Here is a 17,234-nt window from a genome sequence, read left to right as displayed (position 1 = left end):
AGAGGCACAAATGGCACATTTTAGCAGCAGTTGTTACTGTTGATTGTAAGTAATACATTCTTGTGACAGTTTTATTGAATTCCAAAGAAGGGGGCCTGAACTATGTATATAGGGGGGCGGGAGGCTTTTGCCTTCTGTTTACGGAGTCGGAGTGTGAGGATGACTATGTATTATCCAATCAGGAGGAGGGTCTCTACTGTGTGTGAGAGTGGGTTCCATTTTGCAATGTGTTCCCACCAGGTGGGGGTTTCGGTCTCGATGCCTAACAGTTGCTGGGTGGTATTCTGACTGGAGGTGGTCTGTTGTGTGGTGGCGTTTGGGACTGGCTTATGTCCTACTCTGATTATGTGTGTTACCAAGTTACCTTTAGTGGGTGCCCCAGGACAATTTTGTCTGATTCCGAATGTGTTCCCTGTACTTAGAACATAGAACATTTCAGCACAAAACAGGCCCTTCGGCCCTCGATGTTGTGCCGAGCTTTGTCCGAAACCAAGATCAAGCTCTCCCACTCCCTGTTATTCTGGTGTGCTCCGTGTACCTATCCAATCACCGCTTTAAAGTTCCTAAAGTGTCCGACTCCAGTATCACAGCAGGCAGTCCATTCCACACCCGAACCACTCTCTGAGTAAAGAACCTACCTCGGACATCCCTCCTATATCTCCCACCCTGAATCTTATAGTTATGCCCCCTTGTAACAGCTACATCCACCCGAGGAAATAGTCTCTGAACATCCACTCTATCTATCCCCCTCATCATCTTATAAACCTCTATTAAGTTGCCTATCATCCTCCTTCGCTCCAATGAGAAAAGCCCTAGCTCCCTCAACCTTTCCTCATAAGACCTACCCTCCAATGTAGGCAGCATCCTGGTAAATCTCCTTTGCACCCTTTCCAATGCTTCCACACCCTATAATGAGGTGACCAGAACTGCACACAATACTCCAAATGTGGTCTCACCAGGGTCCTGTACAGTTGTAGCTTAAGCCCCACGGCTCTTAAACTCAAGCCCCCTGTTAATAAACGCTAACACACTTCCTTCTTTTTAAACATCCAATTTCGGGGCACCCTTCATTAGTAAGTTCCCATCAATCTCCTTTCCCAGTTGTGCTGATGTAACATTCTGATGTGGTCCCATTGTGTTTCCGGTACATGGTTCTTTGTTTATTGCACCCAAATAGGATGCTTCTGTTGGGTTTGACCCACAGTGTTCCGTCCTCACATTCCCCTGCATCTGGGGGTTTATACCATAAGCCGCCGGGCTGTGGAGAGTCTTTGGTGTTTTGCGCTCAGAATCTGGTAAGTCCAGCGATTATCCATGTGAAGAGCAGGTGTCCTGGATTTTGTGTAATCCTGGGGAATCAAGCATAGTGTCATGTTATTATCGTTGGTTAATATCTGTGTGTGTTAGTCTCTCTCTCTTAGTTCCAATTTCCCTTTATGATTGTCACCATGTGTGACTCCCCCATTTTGTTTTTACCCCCCCAAAGATTTGAGAGGTACTAATTCAAGTGCTGCAATGCAATCGTTCAAGTGTCTCACAGCTTGTGTGGTCGATGCTAGGAGTAGCCGGATGCTTTATTCGTCCAATCTCCATCTTTACTAACAACCATGGGAGGTTGAGGCTTTGCTTAACCAGCTGAATTTTAGGGCGGCCAGTTTCATAACGTTTCGTCCCAGGGGCTCAGAGGTAGCAGCAGTGATGCATGTGGAAGCCACCCGAAAGGGTCTAAAGAAAAGTGAAAGAAGTAAGGGTTTGGCGAGTGGAGCGAAAGGAAGATTCAAGACCTTCCCAGGTCATTGTTGCGTGTTGTAAACCATTCCAGGGAGCATGAAGGGAACATGAGGTGCGTGTGGGCCGCTGCGGGATAAGAATGTGTGGGAACCCGGGTAGGGCGGGGGTTAGTGCCGTTACTCCACTACCCGAGCTTGATTTGACCGGATAATTCTGGAGCCCTCAGGTAGGGCGGGGATCAGTGCCGTGACTCCCTACCTGGGTGACCGAAATGAGCGGAAAGAATTCGTAGTCATGTGAGATCCAACAAGTGTGCCTTTAACGGTCATTGGTCAGTAGACCGTATCTTTGTTTCTGTGAGAAGAGTAACTATGACTGTGTAAAGAAATCGTGTGTCAGGCTGACATCAGTTAAAACCATGTATTGAGAAGGAAGATAAGATAGAAGGAAGAAGACGTGCAGGCTCCATCAGAAATTAGGACACCTTCATTCTTAGCTGGTGTCCGTTTCTCATCATCTGGACACCTCAGATATTTGCGTGCATCAATCGCATTAAATCATCGCCCAAGTGGGGCTTCGTACTTTCTTCTCCTGGTTGCCAGACTCGTGTCGGCAGATTTTGGGTGTTAGTCGCGTAGGCGTGCGGATGGTCCGATTCGTCATGTCTTACTAGCCTGCAGGAATTGTCACGGTGCCAGAGGGAGTTGCGGGGTAGTGGCGTGATGGAGGGTATTTGGGGAGTGGTGAACTGGAAGTGGAAGCAGTGTTGCTGGGGGTGGGCAGAGGATCAGTCGGTGGGTGGGCATGGTCATTCAAAGGGCTAAAGAGATTCAGGGTGTCATTCCCGGGGCTAGAGTAGCTGACGGCGGAGAGATCACGCCAGTTGTCAGGGATGTCAGTCAATTCTGGGAGGCGCTCACCAGAGTCAAGTGCGAGGTTGAAACCTGTGCGTATGGGTGGAGTCGAGGGATAGGTGGCGTCATGAGGAGGGGAGGGTTGGAGTGGGCGTCGGGCTGAATCGTCTGTGGGTAGAGCGTCATCCTTTCCCATTGCCACGGTGACGTGGTGGGCGTGGCTACATTGCGATCCGTAGACCTTTAGTTGGTTGATGTGGAACCAAACAGTCTTACCATTAGGGTGCGCTATTTTGTAAGCGGAGGGGCTTACTTTGTCAGAGATGGAGTAGGGGCCTGCGAATTTAGGGGCTAGGAAGGAACTGGGGTTGTACAACGAGATCATAACTTGCTGGCCGACTGTATTCTATGAGGTGAACCTTTTTGTCGAAGCTGGCTTTACTCTGCTTCTTTCCAGCTGTGCCGCTTTAATGTTTTCTGTGACCTGTTGAACTGCTTTTTCGTGGGTGAGGGCGGTTACTGCAGGATGTGCCAAATTGAGCCCCAATAAATATTCAATGCCTTTCATGGGTCTCCCTGTCATAAGGGTGTGGGGGGGGGGGTGAAACCTGTGGGACTGGAAGCTGTGTTCCTGATAAACATAAGAGCGAAGGGTAGTACTGTGTCCCAAGTGGAATTGTTCTGCTGTACCGTTTTCCGAATAATCGTTTTTAAAGTGCGATTCATGCGCTCTAATATACCGCTGGATTGGGGTGGTAGGCTGTGTGGAATTTCTGTTTGATGCCGAGTCATAATGTTTTGCATTACCCGGCCGGTGAAGTGGGAACCTTGATCTGACTCAATGCTGCGTGGAAGACCCCAGCGCGTAAAGATCTGTTGGGTCAAAATTTTAGCGGTGGCCTTTGCTGTGCTTGAACGTTTGGGGAATGCCGCGACCCATTGTGTAAATGTATCTATAACAACCAGCACGTACTTGAAACCGTTTTTGCAGGGGGTGGGGGGGGGGGAGGGGACCAATGTAACCGATTTGCAAATTTGTCCAGGGGCCTTCTACAGTTCAGCTGTGTCTTAATTGTCCCTTCTTTGCATAATGTTCGGGATTGTTCTGAGCGCAAATGAGACAATTCTCAACATAATGTGTGACATCGCTTTTTAATTCGGGCCACCACCACAAGGGTCTTCAATGGGTAATGGTTGTGTCTATTCCCAGATTTCCGTGTCCGTCATGGAATTGGTAGATTGACTGTTTTCTGTCTTGGGTGGGGACTACATAAATTCCGTCCTTTAAAACGATTCCGTCCTGTATTGTGAGTGTGTCCTTCCATTTATCATAGGGGGCTGGGTAGATGCCGTTCAGCACCTGTTGAAGGGAGTCGTCTCCTTTCTGGGCTTGGGATAAATCTTCAATATTGGTTTGGGAGACCTGGATTGAATGCATCTGCTCACCTTCGGGTGGTTGCCAGAAGTGACCAGTGCGTGATCCAGCTTTAGCTAAGGCGTCGGCCTTGCGATTACCGGGTGGGGAGGTGCGGTGATCGCTCTTTACTTTAATGATGCCGTCGGTGCGGTTGGTGGCTTCTTTCAGAATGTGTTTCAGTAAAGGGGCAGAGGGTAGGGGTTTTCTGTCGGCTGATACAAAACCTCAGGATTCCCATAGGGGAGGAATTCTGTTAAACTGTTGCAGACATGCAAGCTGTCTGAGTGTATGTCCGCAGGCCTTGGAAAGGTGCCTGGGTGATTAACTACGCAAGCTATGGATGCGAGTTCTGCTGCTTGTGAACCTAAGTGGCAGGGCAATTTTAAAGATACCTCTTCTAGGGGGCGTCCCTGTGAATCCTCCATATAAATCCCACAACCAGTGATTCTCACAGCATCCTCAACAGTGGAGGAGCCATCTACATAGATTTTTACTGTGTCCCCTGTGTCTTGGGAACTTTGCTTCTCACAGCTTATACGTGCTTGTAATGACTTGGGAACAAAAGGTCCTGTGTGGGGGTTGGCTGAAATTATCTGGCATTCGTGTAGAGACCCTGCGTATTGCAAATTGTCTGCCAAAAATGGGTAGGTCTTGGTGCGTTTAACCGAAATATCCCTGCCTTGTAGTAAGCGTGTCCAGCGAACTGCTCTGATCTGGCTAACTGAACCATCTTTTAGTCTGCCGTCAAACAAAAGTTGAGTCGGGTTGTGCTCGGTTAATATCGTGACTGGGTTGAGGCCTATATTGAACTGTGCAAAAGACTGCAAGCAAGTGCCGTTCGCAGTCAGAAAATCCCTGTTCCACGGGGTCTAAAACACTGGAAGCATAGGCGACCGGTCGTAATCGGTCATGGCGTTCCTGTAGGAGCACTGCTGTTAGGGTTTGGTCGGTGGTTGCTACTTCTATGGCAGAGGGCAAGTCAGGGTCGGGGACTTGCAAAGCGGGAGCTGTACCTAGGGGGTGTGTTTTAAATCGTCTATGTGTGGTGTGGAAGCCAATTCCATGGGGTGTTCTTTTTCAGAAGCTCTGAGAGCGGGGCGGCCTTGGTGGCAAAACCATCTATGTAATTCCTACAATATCCCACTAAACATCGGAATGAACGGAGTGCACTTACATTACGGGACAGGGGTAATTTCACAATAGAGTCAATTCGCTTCTGTGCGATCTCGCGTTTGCCGTGTGTAATAGTGGTGCCTAAATAAAATACCTTTTCCCTCAGTATCTGTGTCTTTTGGGGGTTTACCTTACATCCGATGGACTGGAGCAGGGTCAGTAATTCGGCTAACAGAGCCACATGCTCTTCCCTGGTATTGGTTTGCAGGAGCAGGTCGTCTACATACTGAACTAGGCATTCGGGGTGGGAGAATTTAGAGAGACCAGCAGCTAGCTGTCTGGAAAATGGAGGAGGAGTTATGGAATCCTTGGAGAAGACACGTCCATGTGTATTGTTGGCCTTGAAAAGTGAACGCAAATTTATACTGGCAAGCTCGGTCGAGGGGAATGGACCAAAAACCATTGCTAATATCCAGCACGGTGAAATACTTGGCTTGTACTCCCTGTTTAAGCATGGTCACGGGACTCGTGGCAACGGTGGGGGCTGTTAAAGGGGTAACTTTATTTAATTTGCGATAGTCAATTGTGAGTCGCCATGAACCGTCTGGTTTCTTTACGGCCAAATCGGGGCATTATTTGTGGAAGCTATGGGTCAAATAACTCCTTGTTTTAACAGACTGTTAATGACTTTTAAAATCTCGCTCTCAGCCTGCTGTGGGAATCCGTACTGCTTCTGAGGTTTGGGGTTGGGACCTGAAATCATAACTATGCCAGGAATCTGCCAACAGTCTTGCTTGTGTTGGGCAAAAGCACCTTTGTGTGTGGCTAATACCTGTTTCATGGTGGCGTTTATGCTAATTGCCGAAGGGTTAAATTAATAGTCCCCCTACTGAGCAAATCCTGTTTTCGTAATCTTCTACTGAGAGCGTGGCGGGGGCTCTGGCTGTTTTGGGCATCTGCCAGACACACTTGTTCACGGGGTCTAAGGAGATATTGTGAGAGTTCATGAAATCGATACCTAGGATGTGTTCTGCGGGGGTGGGGTGGGGGGGGGGGGGGGGTAGGTCGACTAAAGCAACAGGGTGCTTAGTGGCTACATTTCCTATCTGGACAGGTATGTGGGCTGTGATGTATCCCTCTTGCATGTGGCCTGTGAATCCACTGAGTGTAATGGTATCTGTGGTGGGCCAGGGTGTTTTTTGGAACAGGATTGAGGAGTTCAGTGTGATGCGGGACCCTCCTGTGTCCCAGAGAAAATCAACGGCATATCCCGGACAGTGCCTGTGACTACCGGTCGACCGACATTATCCCAGCGCGTGTCACAGACCTATTTTGGAGACTCCGGACACCGTCAATCTAAGGAGTTATAAACGAGGTGGTCTCAGCAGGCGTTGTTGCTCTTTTTAGCCTTAGTTTATTAGCTCTGATTACGTCACCTTTGCTCACGAGTCGCCAGGTATCTTTCTGATACCGCCACGTGGTTCAAGTTCCAGTTATGATTAATAAGTCAGCACACCGCTTAGTAAGATTGAAATCAACGGTCATTTATTATATACAACAATTAATGCTTACACAATAATCCTACTATCTATATCGAAACCTACCACTACTGGCCAATACTTAACTTTAGGAAGGGCCCACCAGGTCAGGGAAACGAATGGCTTATCGAATCCGATCTGGCCCGCGGGATTCAAAAGGCTGATACGGGTCGATGGCTCGGAGTCTTTATCGGGTAGCGATCGCTGGAGTCAAACTTGCAGTTTCTGGTCGATGTTCTTGCGCAGGAGAAGAAGGGAGAGAGAGAGAGATCTGAACTTGGCCCCTCACTTTATAGGGCCCAGGGGCTTCCCGCCTCTCGGGGCGGCCCTTGACCCTGAGTCCCAAGTGATTGGACTTGTTCCCAATCACTGGTTTCGATATGTCCAATAACGGGGCGATTCCTCGATCGGGGGGTGGTCGTTCACCTGTCTTTGTCTCGGCCACTGCTGGCGCCGAGAGGTCTGGCCCGGCATTCAATTGCTAATATGTTGCAATTGTTCCCGGGGATAGCCGATTAAACTGCAGATGTCTGGGTTGATGTGCTGCTAATAGTCTTGAGTATCGATCTGGGCCGACTTCCCCAGAGCCCAATACGCTATTCTGTCTGCAGCTGTCCGTTTGTGTCCTGTTGGCTGCTTTTCCCATCAGCCTTTTCGGTTAGCCATTTTAAATCGGGTTTTGGCCAAATTAATAGGGAAGCAGCCATTTTAGGTGGCTACAGCGTTCACGGCATGCATGGGGCGAACGTTGCCTTCTAGCTGTCGCGGATGGCGATCGTGGTTTGGCCTATTGTTTCTGGTTGGGGATTGGGCTGTTGGGGTCATTGATTGTGTGGGGGGTTTTGTCTGCAATCGCGGGCGAAATACCCTACTTGTCCACAAGTGTAACATGAGCCTCGTGGTGCGTGAATTGGGCATTGTGCTCGGACGTAGTGTTCCTCTCTTCTGCCCTCATTTGTCCATGCGGGTTCCTGGCTCGTTCTAACTGGGTACATTGTGGCTTCTACTCCGACCTGATGCATCTGATCCTGAAGGGACTGTTCCCTTGCCCTAGACAGACACCTGAGTACCCACATCTCATTGTGTGTGGGGTCTGTCAAAGCTGACCGTACCAACTGGTTTAGCACAGTGGGCTAAACAGCTAGCTTTTAACGCAGAACAAGGCAGCAGCGCGGGTTCAGTTCCCGTACCGGCCTCCCCGAACAGGCGCCGGAATGTGGCGACTAGGGGCTTTTCACAGTAACTTCATTGAAGCCTACTTGTCACAATAAGCGATTATTATTATTATTGTCTGCCGGGTCATAATTTGCACAAGCCTTTTTACCTGCCTCAGTGGCATGTGAAACGAAAGTCCGGGACCATTCAGTGGTGTTTTCGTCATCTACCATGAACACGGTCTACATTTCCAGATACTGCCTTGAAATGTATCCAGAGGCGACCGGCAAAAACGGTCGGATGTTCCCCTTTCATATGTCTGCATTTGTTCAAACCCTCTACCGGATTCCCTTTGTTGATCCGACAGAGTCTAATATTGCGGTCTTCATTTCCTCGAGGGTTCTTCCTCCTACGTTTTGGGTCTGGCAAAGCTGACCTTACCGACTGGCTGAGACTCATTACAATCAGTTAAATTTCCTTCCTCTCATCTACTCCGTACATAACCTTTTGTTAGCGCACCTCCTCAAAGAAGCTATGCGGGTCTGCGGTGGGCTGAAATGGAGTGATTTTAGTGCAAGCATCCCTTAACTGGGTTACCGAAAGTGGAGTGATGAAGGTGATATCTGGACCTGCCTGATCCCTTATCCTTCTTTCCGTGGTGATCGGATTCATGGGTGTCGGGGCAGCTGTGGGGGTTGGTGCGACCTGTGCTGCCGGTGCCTTTTTCGGATGCGTGGCGGTTGCTTTTGACTCTCCGTTCTCTTTACATACATGTGCGCGCTTTCCTTTAACTCTTCCCAATCTGCCATCTCTTCTTCATCTGTCTCGTCTTTCCCGAAGGTACTCATAAAACCATTCTGAACGGAAAATAATGACTGGAGCTAATCTATCTTTCAAAGAACAAAGAACAAAGAAATGTACAGCCCGGGAACAGGCCCTTCGGCCCTCCAAGCCCGTGCCGACCATGCTGCCCGACTAAACTACAATCTTCTACACTTCCTGGGTCATATCCCTCTATTCCCATCCTATTCATGTATTTGTCAAGATGCCCCTTAAATGTCACTATCGTCCCTGCTTTCACCACCTCCTCCGGTAACGAGTTCCAGGCACCCACTACCCTCTGCGTAAAAAAACTTGCCTCGTACATCTACTCTAAACCTTGCCCCTCTCACCTTAAACCTATGCCCCCTAGTAATTGACTCCTCTACCCCGGGGAAAAGCCTCTGACTATCCACTCTGTCTATGCCCCTCATAATTTTGTAGACCTCTATCAGGTCTCCCCTCAACCTCCTTCGTTCCAGTGAGAACAAACCGAGTTTATTCAACCGCTCCTCATAGCTAATGCCCTCCATACCAGGCAACATTCTTCTGCACCCTCTCTAAAGCCTCCACATCCTTCTGGTAGTGTGGCGACCAGAACTGAACACTATACTCCAAGTGTGGCCTAACTAAGGTTCTATACAGCTGCAACGTGACTTGCCAATTCTTATACTCAATGCCCCGGCCAATGAAGGCAAGCATGCCGTATGCCTTCTTGACTACCTTCTCCATCTGTGTTGCCCCTTTCAGTGACCTGTGGACATATACTCCTAGATCTCTTTGACTTTCAATACTCTTGAGGGTTCTACCATTCACTGTATATTCCCTACCTGCATTAGACCTTCCAAAATGCATTACCTCACATTTGTCCGGATTAAACTCCATCTGCCATCTCTCCGCCCAAGCCTCCAAACAATTAAATCCTGCTGTATCCTCCGACAGTCCTCATCGCTATCCGCAATTCCACCAACCTTTGTGTCGTCTGCAAACTTACTAATCAGACCAGTTACATTTTCCTCCAAATCATTTATATATACTACAAAGAGCAAAGGTCCCAGCACTGATCCCTGTGGAACACCACTGGTCACAGCCCTCCAATTAGAAAAGCATCCTTCCATTGCTACTCTCTGCCTTCTATGACCTAGCCAGTTCTGTATCCACCTTGCCAGCTCACCCCTGATCCCATGTGACTTCACCTTTTGTACTAGTCTACCATGAGGGACCTTGTCAAAGGCCTTACTGAAGTCCATATAGACAACATCCACTGCCCTACCTGCATCAATCATCTTAGTGACCTCCTCGAAAAACTCTGTGAGACACGACCTCCCCTTCACAAAACCATGCTGCCTCTCACTAATACGTCCACTTGCTTCCAAATGGGAGTAGATCCTGTCTCGAAGAATTCTCTCCAGTAATTTCCCTACCACTGAAGTAAGGCTCACCGGCCTGTAGTTCCCTGGATTATCCTTGCTACCCTTCTTAAACAGAGGAACAACATTGGCTATTCTCCAGTCCTCCGGGACATCCCCTGAAGACAGTGAGGATCCAAAGATTTCTGTCAAGGCCTCAGCAATTTCCTCTCCAGCCTCCTTCAGTATTCTGGGGTAGATCCCATCAGGCCCTGGGGACTTATCTACCTTAATATTTTTTAAGACACCCAACACCTCGTCTTTTTGGATCTCAATGTGACCCAGGCTATCTACACACCCTTCTCCAGACTCAACATCTACCAATTTCTTCTCTTTGGTGAATACTGATGCAAAGTATTCATTTAGTACCTCGCCCATTTCCTCTGGCTCCACACATAGATTCCCTTGCCTATCCTTCAGTGGGCCAACCCTTTCCCTGGCTACCCTAAAAGCCTTGGGATTTTCCTTAACCCTATTTGCCAATGACTTTTCGTGACCCCTTCTAGCCCTCCTGACTCCTTGCTTAAATTCCTTCCTACTTTCCTTATATTCCACCCAGGCTTCGCCTGTTCCCAGCCTTTTAGCCCTGACAAATGCCTCCTTTTTCTTTTTGACGAGGCCTACAATATCTCTCGTTATCCAAGGAACCCGAAAATTGCCGTATTTATCCTTCTTCCTGACAGGAACATGCCGGTCCTGAATTACTTTCAACTGACACTTGAAAGCCTCCCACATGTCAGATGTTGATTTGCCCTCAAACATCCGCCCCCAATCTATGTTCTTCAGTTCCCGCCTAATATTGTTATAATTAGCCTTCCCCCAATTTAGCACATTCATCCTAGGACCACTCTTATCCTTGTCCACCAGTACTTTAAAACTTACTGAATTGTGGTCACTGTTACCAAAATGCTCCCCTATTGAAACATCTATCACCTGGCCGGGCTCATTCCCCAATACCAGGTCCAGTACCGCCCCTTCCCTAGTTGGACTGTCTACATATTGTTTTAAGAAGCCCTCCTGGATGCTCCTTACAAACTCCGCCCCGTCTAAGCCCCTGGCACTAAGTGAGTCCCAGTCAATATTGGGGAAGTTGAAGTCTCCCATCACCACAACCCTGTTGTTTTTACTCTTTTCCAAAATCTGTCTACCTATCTGCTCCTCTATCTCCCGCTGGCTGTTGGGAGGCCTGTAGTAAACCCCCAACATTGTGACTGCACCCTTCTTATTCCTGATCTCTACCCATATAGCCTCGCTGCCCTCTGAGATGTCCTCCCGCAGTACAGCTGTGATATTCTCCCTAACCAGTAGCGCAACTCCGCCTCCCATTTTACATCCCCCTCTATCCCGCCTGAAACATCTAAATCCTGGAACGTTTAGCTGCCAATCCTGCCCTTCCCTCAACCAGGTCTCTGTAATGGCAACAACATCATAGTTCCAAGTACTAATCCAAGCTCTAAGTTCATCTGCCTTACCCGTAATACTTCTTGCATTAAAACATATGCACTTCAGGCCACCAGACCCGCTGTGTTCAGCAACTTCTTCCTGTCTGCTCTGCCTCAGAGCCCCACTGTCCCTATTCCCTAGTTATCCCTCAATGCTCTCACCTTCTGACCTATTGCTCCCGTGCCCACCCCCCTGCCATACTAGTTTAAACCCCCCCGTGTGACACTAGCAAACCTCGCGGCCAGGATATTTATGCCTCTCCGGTTTAGATGCAACCCGTCCTTATATAGGTCACACCTGCCCCGGAAGAGCTCCCAGTGGTCCAGATAACGGAAACCCTCCCTCCTACACCAGCTGTTTAGCCACGTGTTTAGCTGCTCTATCTTCCTATTTCTAGCCTCACTGGCACGTGGCACAGGGAGTAATCCCGAGATTACAACCCTAGAGGTCCTGTCTTTTAACTTTCTGCCTAGCTCCCTGAACTCCTGCTGCAGGACCTCATGCCCCTTCCTGCCTATGTCGTTAGTACCAATATGTACAACGACCTCTGCCTGTTTGCCCTCCCCCTTCAGGATGCCCTCTACCCGTTCGGAGACATCCTGGACCCTGGCACCAGGGAGGCAACATACCATCCTGGAGTCTCTTTCACGTCCACAGAAGCGCCTATCTGTGCCCCTGACTATAGAGTCCCCTATTACTACTGCTCTTCTGCGCTTTGACCCTCCCTTCTGAACATCAGAGCCAGCCGTGGTGCCACTGCTCTGGCTGCTGCTGTTTTCCCCTGATAGGCTATCCCCCCCGACAGTATCCAAAGGGGTATACCTGTTCGAGCGGGGGACAACCACAGGGGATTCCTGCACTGACTGCCTGCCCTTTCTGGTGGTCACCCATTTCTCTGCCTGCACCTTGGGTGTGACCACATTTATATAACTGCGATCTATGACGCTTTCCGCCACCTGCATGCTCCTAAGTGCATCCAATTGCTGCTCCAACCGAACCATGCGGTCAGTGAGGAGCTCCAGTTGGGTGCACTTTCTGCAGATGAAGCCACCCGGGACGCTGGAAGCCTCCCGGACCTGCCACATCTCGCAGTCAGAGCACTGCACCCCTCCAACTGACATTGCGTCAATTAATTAAAATTAAAAGCTTTCTGAACTTCACTGCGTTTTTCTTATAGACTTCACATAAATTCTCCCACCAAGTTTGTGCTATCTTCCCTGGACCTGACTCAGTATTTGCACAAAAATTCGACCAAAGGGGCCATCCTTTCCTCTCTAAATACTTTCTCAACACATCCTCCCATATGGGGCACTGCTCTGACCTACTGCGACCTCGGTTTGCTGCTGTGGATTCATCATCTTTTCTAACATCTGCGCTGCCATTTCTTCTCTACTTATAATTTGGAACAGGAGGAATAAGGAGTCGATTGAACAATGGGTACGGCTTCTGGCTATATTCCGGTTCACAATCCCTCTAGATTTGCATGCAAGTCTGACCCTTCCCTGTTAGTTACGCATGCGGTTAGTGCACATTTCCGAAATTCGGTTATTTGGTCGATATGAAACTTACTCTTGTGGTTCGTTTTTCTTTTCCCAATTCAATTCAAAGCTGTGGGCTCTCTCTCGGAGTAACAAAGTCACTTCTAATCGAGTCCCGTCAGAGTCGCCATAAATGTTGACTTCTTTATTTCTATGTGAACCACAAGCTGTTGCTTTTTTGACCGAATGACCACACAACCAGTATATTAGTCCAAAAGACAGTTTATTAACAACCACACTTGTTTTATATGCAATGAATCACGCGGCTACGCACTAAACTAAACCTAATAACTAAGATAACCTTCCCTTAACTTCGGGGTGACAGCTCTGTGCGGGAGATAAGGCCTTTATCTGTGTCCATGTGTGTCAGTTGGAAGTCGTCAGGTTCGTCTCGGCTGGGCTCGTCCTTCAGGTAGCGATCGCGGATCCTTGGACTTGGCTGGTCGTTATGCTGCAATTGGTCGCACACAGGCCGGTCCAAAAGAGGCCGATCCCTAGTGCGCAGGGCTTCTTATCCTTCTCCTCTTTCGCGCCCTTATGGGCGGTCCTAACTCCAGCTCCAGTGGATCGATAGGGTTTCGATCACCCTCATTGATCCTGGCCAATTAGGGAACGGATACGTCGGTGGCTGGGCGGGTCCCAGCTATCATTGTCCTCGACACGTAGGCCTTTGAAAATAAGGGGAAGTGGCGCCGGTTAGTCTGTTACTGCTGGAGCTCCTTGATTCAAACTCTATTGTCCTGGGGGAAATGGTGATTGACTTTTAATGGTTGCAAGTTTTGGTCATGTCTGGCTTCTTTGCGCAATACACAGAGGCTCTGTACTTATCTGTGTCCAAGCTGGCCACAATTCCCACAGTCCTTTCCAGGTGGCCATCTTAGATGGCTACACTGTGTAGAGGGAGCTTTACTCTGTACATAACCCCGTGCTGTACCTGTCTTGGGAGTGTTTGATGGGGACAGCGGAGAGGGAGCTTTACTCTGTATCTAACCCCGTGCTGTACCTGTCCTGGGAGTGTTTGATGGGGACAGTGTAGAGGGAGCTTTACTCTGTATCTAACCCCGTGCTGTACCTGTCCTGGGAGTGTTTGATGGGGACAGCGGAGAGGGAGCTTTACTCTGTATCTAACCCCGTGCTGTACCTGTCCTGGGAGTGTTTGATGGGGACAGCGGAGAGGGAGCTTTACTCTGTATCTAACCCCGTGCTGTACCTGTCCTGGGAGTGTTTGATGGGGACAATGTGGAGGGAGCTTTACTCTGAATCTAACCCCGTGCTGTACCTGTCCTGGGAGTGTTTGATGGGAACAGTGTAGAGTGAGCTTTATTCTGTATCTAACCCCGTGCTGTATCTGTCCTGGGAGTGTTTGATGGGGGCAGTGTAGAGGGAGCTTTACTCTGTATCTAACCCCATGCTGTACCTGTCCTGGGAGTGTTTGATGGGGACAGTGTAGAGGGAGTTTTACTCTGTACGAGCCCCGTGCTGGACCTGTCCTGGGAGTGTTTGATGCGGACAGTGTAAAGGGAGCTTTACTCTGTAACTAACCCCGTGCTGTAACTGTGCTGGGAGTGTTTGATGGGGACAGTGTAAAGGGAGCTTTACTCTGTATCTAATCCCGTGCTGTACATGTCCTGGGGAGTGTTTGATCGGGACAGTGTAGAGGGAGCTTTACTCTGAATCTAACCCCGTGCTGTACCTGTCCTGAGAGTGTTTGATGGGGACAGTGTAAAGGGAGCTTTACTCTGTAACTAACCCCGTGCTGTAACTGTGCTGGGAGTGTTTGATGGGGACAGTGTAAAGGGAGCTTTACTCTGTATCTAATCCCGTGCTGTACATGTCCTGGGGAGTGTTTGATCGGGACAGTGTAGAGGGAGCTTTACTCTGTATCTAACCCCGTGCTGTACCTGTCCTGGGAGTGTTTGATTGGGGCTATGTCGAGGGAGCTTTACTCTGTATCTAACCCCGTGCTGTACCTGTCCTGGGAGTGTTTGATGGGGACAGTGTAGAGGGAGATTTACTCTGTATCTAACCCTGTGCAATACCTGTCCTGGGGGTGTTTGATGTGGACAGTGAAGAGGGAGCTTTACTCTGTATCTAACCCCGTGCTGTACCTGTCCTGGGAGCGTTTGATGGGGACAGTGTAGAGGGAGCTTTACTCTGTGTCTAACCCCGTGCTGTACCTGTCCTGGGAGTGTTTGATGGGGACAGTGTAGAGGGAGCTTTACTCTGTATCTAACCCCGTGCTGTACCTGTCCTGGGAGTGTTTGATGGGGACAGTGTAGAGGGAGATTTACTCTGTATCTAACCCCGTGCTGTACCTGTCCTGGGAGTGTTTGATGGGGACAGTGTAGAGGGAGCTTTACTCTGTATCTTACCCCGTGCTGTACATGTCCTGGGAGTGTTTGATGTGGACAGTGCAGAGGGAGCTTTACTCTGTAACTAACCCCGTGCTGTACCTGTCCTGGGAGTGTTTGATGGGGACAGTGTAGAGGGAGCTTTACTCTGTATCTTACCCCGTGCTGTCCCTGTTCTGGGAGTGTTTGATGGGGACAGTGTAGAGGGAGCTTTACTATGTATCTAACCCCGTGCTGTACCTGTTCTGGGAGTGTTTGATGGGGACAGTGTAGAGGGAGATTTACTCTGTATCTAACCCTGTACTGTACCTGTCCTGGGAGTGTTAGATGGGGACAGTGTAGAAGGAGCTTTACTCTGTATCTAACACCGTGCTGTATCTGTCCTGGGTGTGTTTGATGCGGACAGTGTAGAGGGAGCTTTACTCTGCGTCTAACCCCGTGCTGTACCTGTCCTGGGAGTGTTTGATGGGGACAGTGTAGAGGGAGCTTTGCTCTGTATCTAACCACGTACTGTACCTGTCCTGGGAGTGTTTGATGGGGACAGTGTGGAGGGAGCTTTGCTCTGTATCTAACCACGTACTGTACCTGTCCTGGGAGTGTTTGATGGGGACAGTGTAGAGGGAGCTTTACTCTGTATCTAACCCCGTGCTGTACCGGTCCTGGGAGTGTTTGATGGGGACAGTGTAGAGGGAGCTTTACTCTGTATCTAACCACGTACTGTACCTGTCCTGGGAGTGTTTGATGGGGACAGTGTGGAGGGAGCTTTACTCTGTATCTAACCCCGTGCTGTACCTGTCCTGGGAGTGTTTGATGGAGACAGTGTAGAGGGAGCTTTACTCTGTGTCTAATCCCGTGCAGGACTTGGTCGCGTGACATGCTGGACAGAGTTCTCTATCTCCAGCTGATACTCACTTTTACCTTTTCCACCCCCCCCCCGCCGCCGCCGCCGCCCTCCCATCCCTCCTAATTTGACGTATAATTGGACGTATAATTGTTAATCAAATGTTCTGCTTAATTCCCTTCCAACCCCACCCTCCGTCTCTAGTCGGTTCTGCAGGGATCCTTCATCAATGGGGAGAACGCGGAGATTGAAAGCTCTGGATCCGAGACCCGCTTTGCCTACCTCCCCGCCGATTCCTCCGCCACAGCCGTGGTGACATCTCAGGGCTCTGATGCCATCCTGGGCCAGGCCGCCTCAGCTGCAGCTGGTAGGTACAGACTGCCATGGAGCTAGCCTCTCTTCCCATTGACCACAGTGCAATCATCACACTTGAACCATTTCCAACTCCGAATAGGCTCCGCTCAATGGGAATAAATTACCTTGTCTCTCTCTCTCTCCCTCTCTCTCTCTCTGTCTTTCTGTCTCTTTCTCTCTCTCTTTATTTATGCCTCTGTCTCTCTTCCTCTGTCTTTCTTGCTCTATCTCTCTTTGCGTCTCTCTCCCTCTCTTTATCTCTGTCTCTCTGCCTCTCTTTCTCTCTGTCTGTCTCTTTCTCTATGTCTCGGTCTCTTTCTTTCTCTACCCCTCTCTCGTTCCCTCTCCCTCTTGCTTTCCCTCTCTGTCTTTGTCTCTCTGCCTTTGTCTCTCTATTTCTCTATCCCTCTCTCATTCTCTGTCACTCTCGTTCTCGCTCTCTCTCTCTTGCTCTGTCCCTCTCTCGTTCTCTCATTCTCTGCCTCTCTTTCTCGCTGTTTGTCTCTTTCTCCATGTCTCGGTTGCTTTCTTTCGCTGTCCCTCTCTCGTACTCGCTCTCTCGTTCTCTCTCTTATTTTCCCTCCCTGTCTTTCTCTCTCTGCCTTTGTCTCTCTCTTTTTCTGTCCCTTTCTCGTTCTCTCTCTCTTTTTCTCTGTCCCTCTCTTGTCCTC

At 49.3% G+C, this 17,234-nt stretch overlaps 1 protein-coding gene across 2 annotated transcripts in view; it reads left to right on the top strand.

The window, feature by feature from the left end:
- Nucleotides 1-17,234, top strand: part of LOC140410306 (upstream stimulatory factor 1-like) — a 154,120-nt gene that overhangs the window by 13,241 nt on the left and 123,645 nt on the right. For both annotated transcript variants that reach the window (XM_072498287.1, XM_072498288.1), the window contains exon 6: nucleotides 16,414-16,576. In XM_072498287.1, coding sequence (XP_072354388.1) covers nucleotides 16,414-16,576 — 163 coding nt within the window. The remainder of the gene's footprint in view (nucleotides 1-16,413; nucleotides 16,577-17,234) is intronic.

This window comes from Scyliorhinus torazame, chromosome 4 (genome assembly GCF_047496885.1).
Source record: "Scyliorhinus torazame isolate Kashiwa2021f chromosome 4, sScyTor2.1, whole genome shotgun sequence".
Taxonomy (NCBI): Eukaryota; Metazoa; Chordata; class Chondrichthyes; order Carcharhiniformes; family Scyliorhinidae; genus Scyliorhinus; species Scyliorhinus torazame.
Note: the sequence above shows the minus strand (reverse complement) of the source record. Positions and strands in the feature narration are given on the sequence as shown.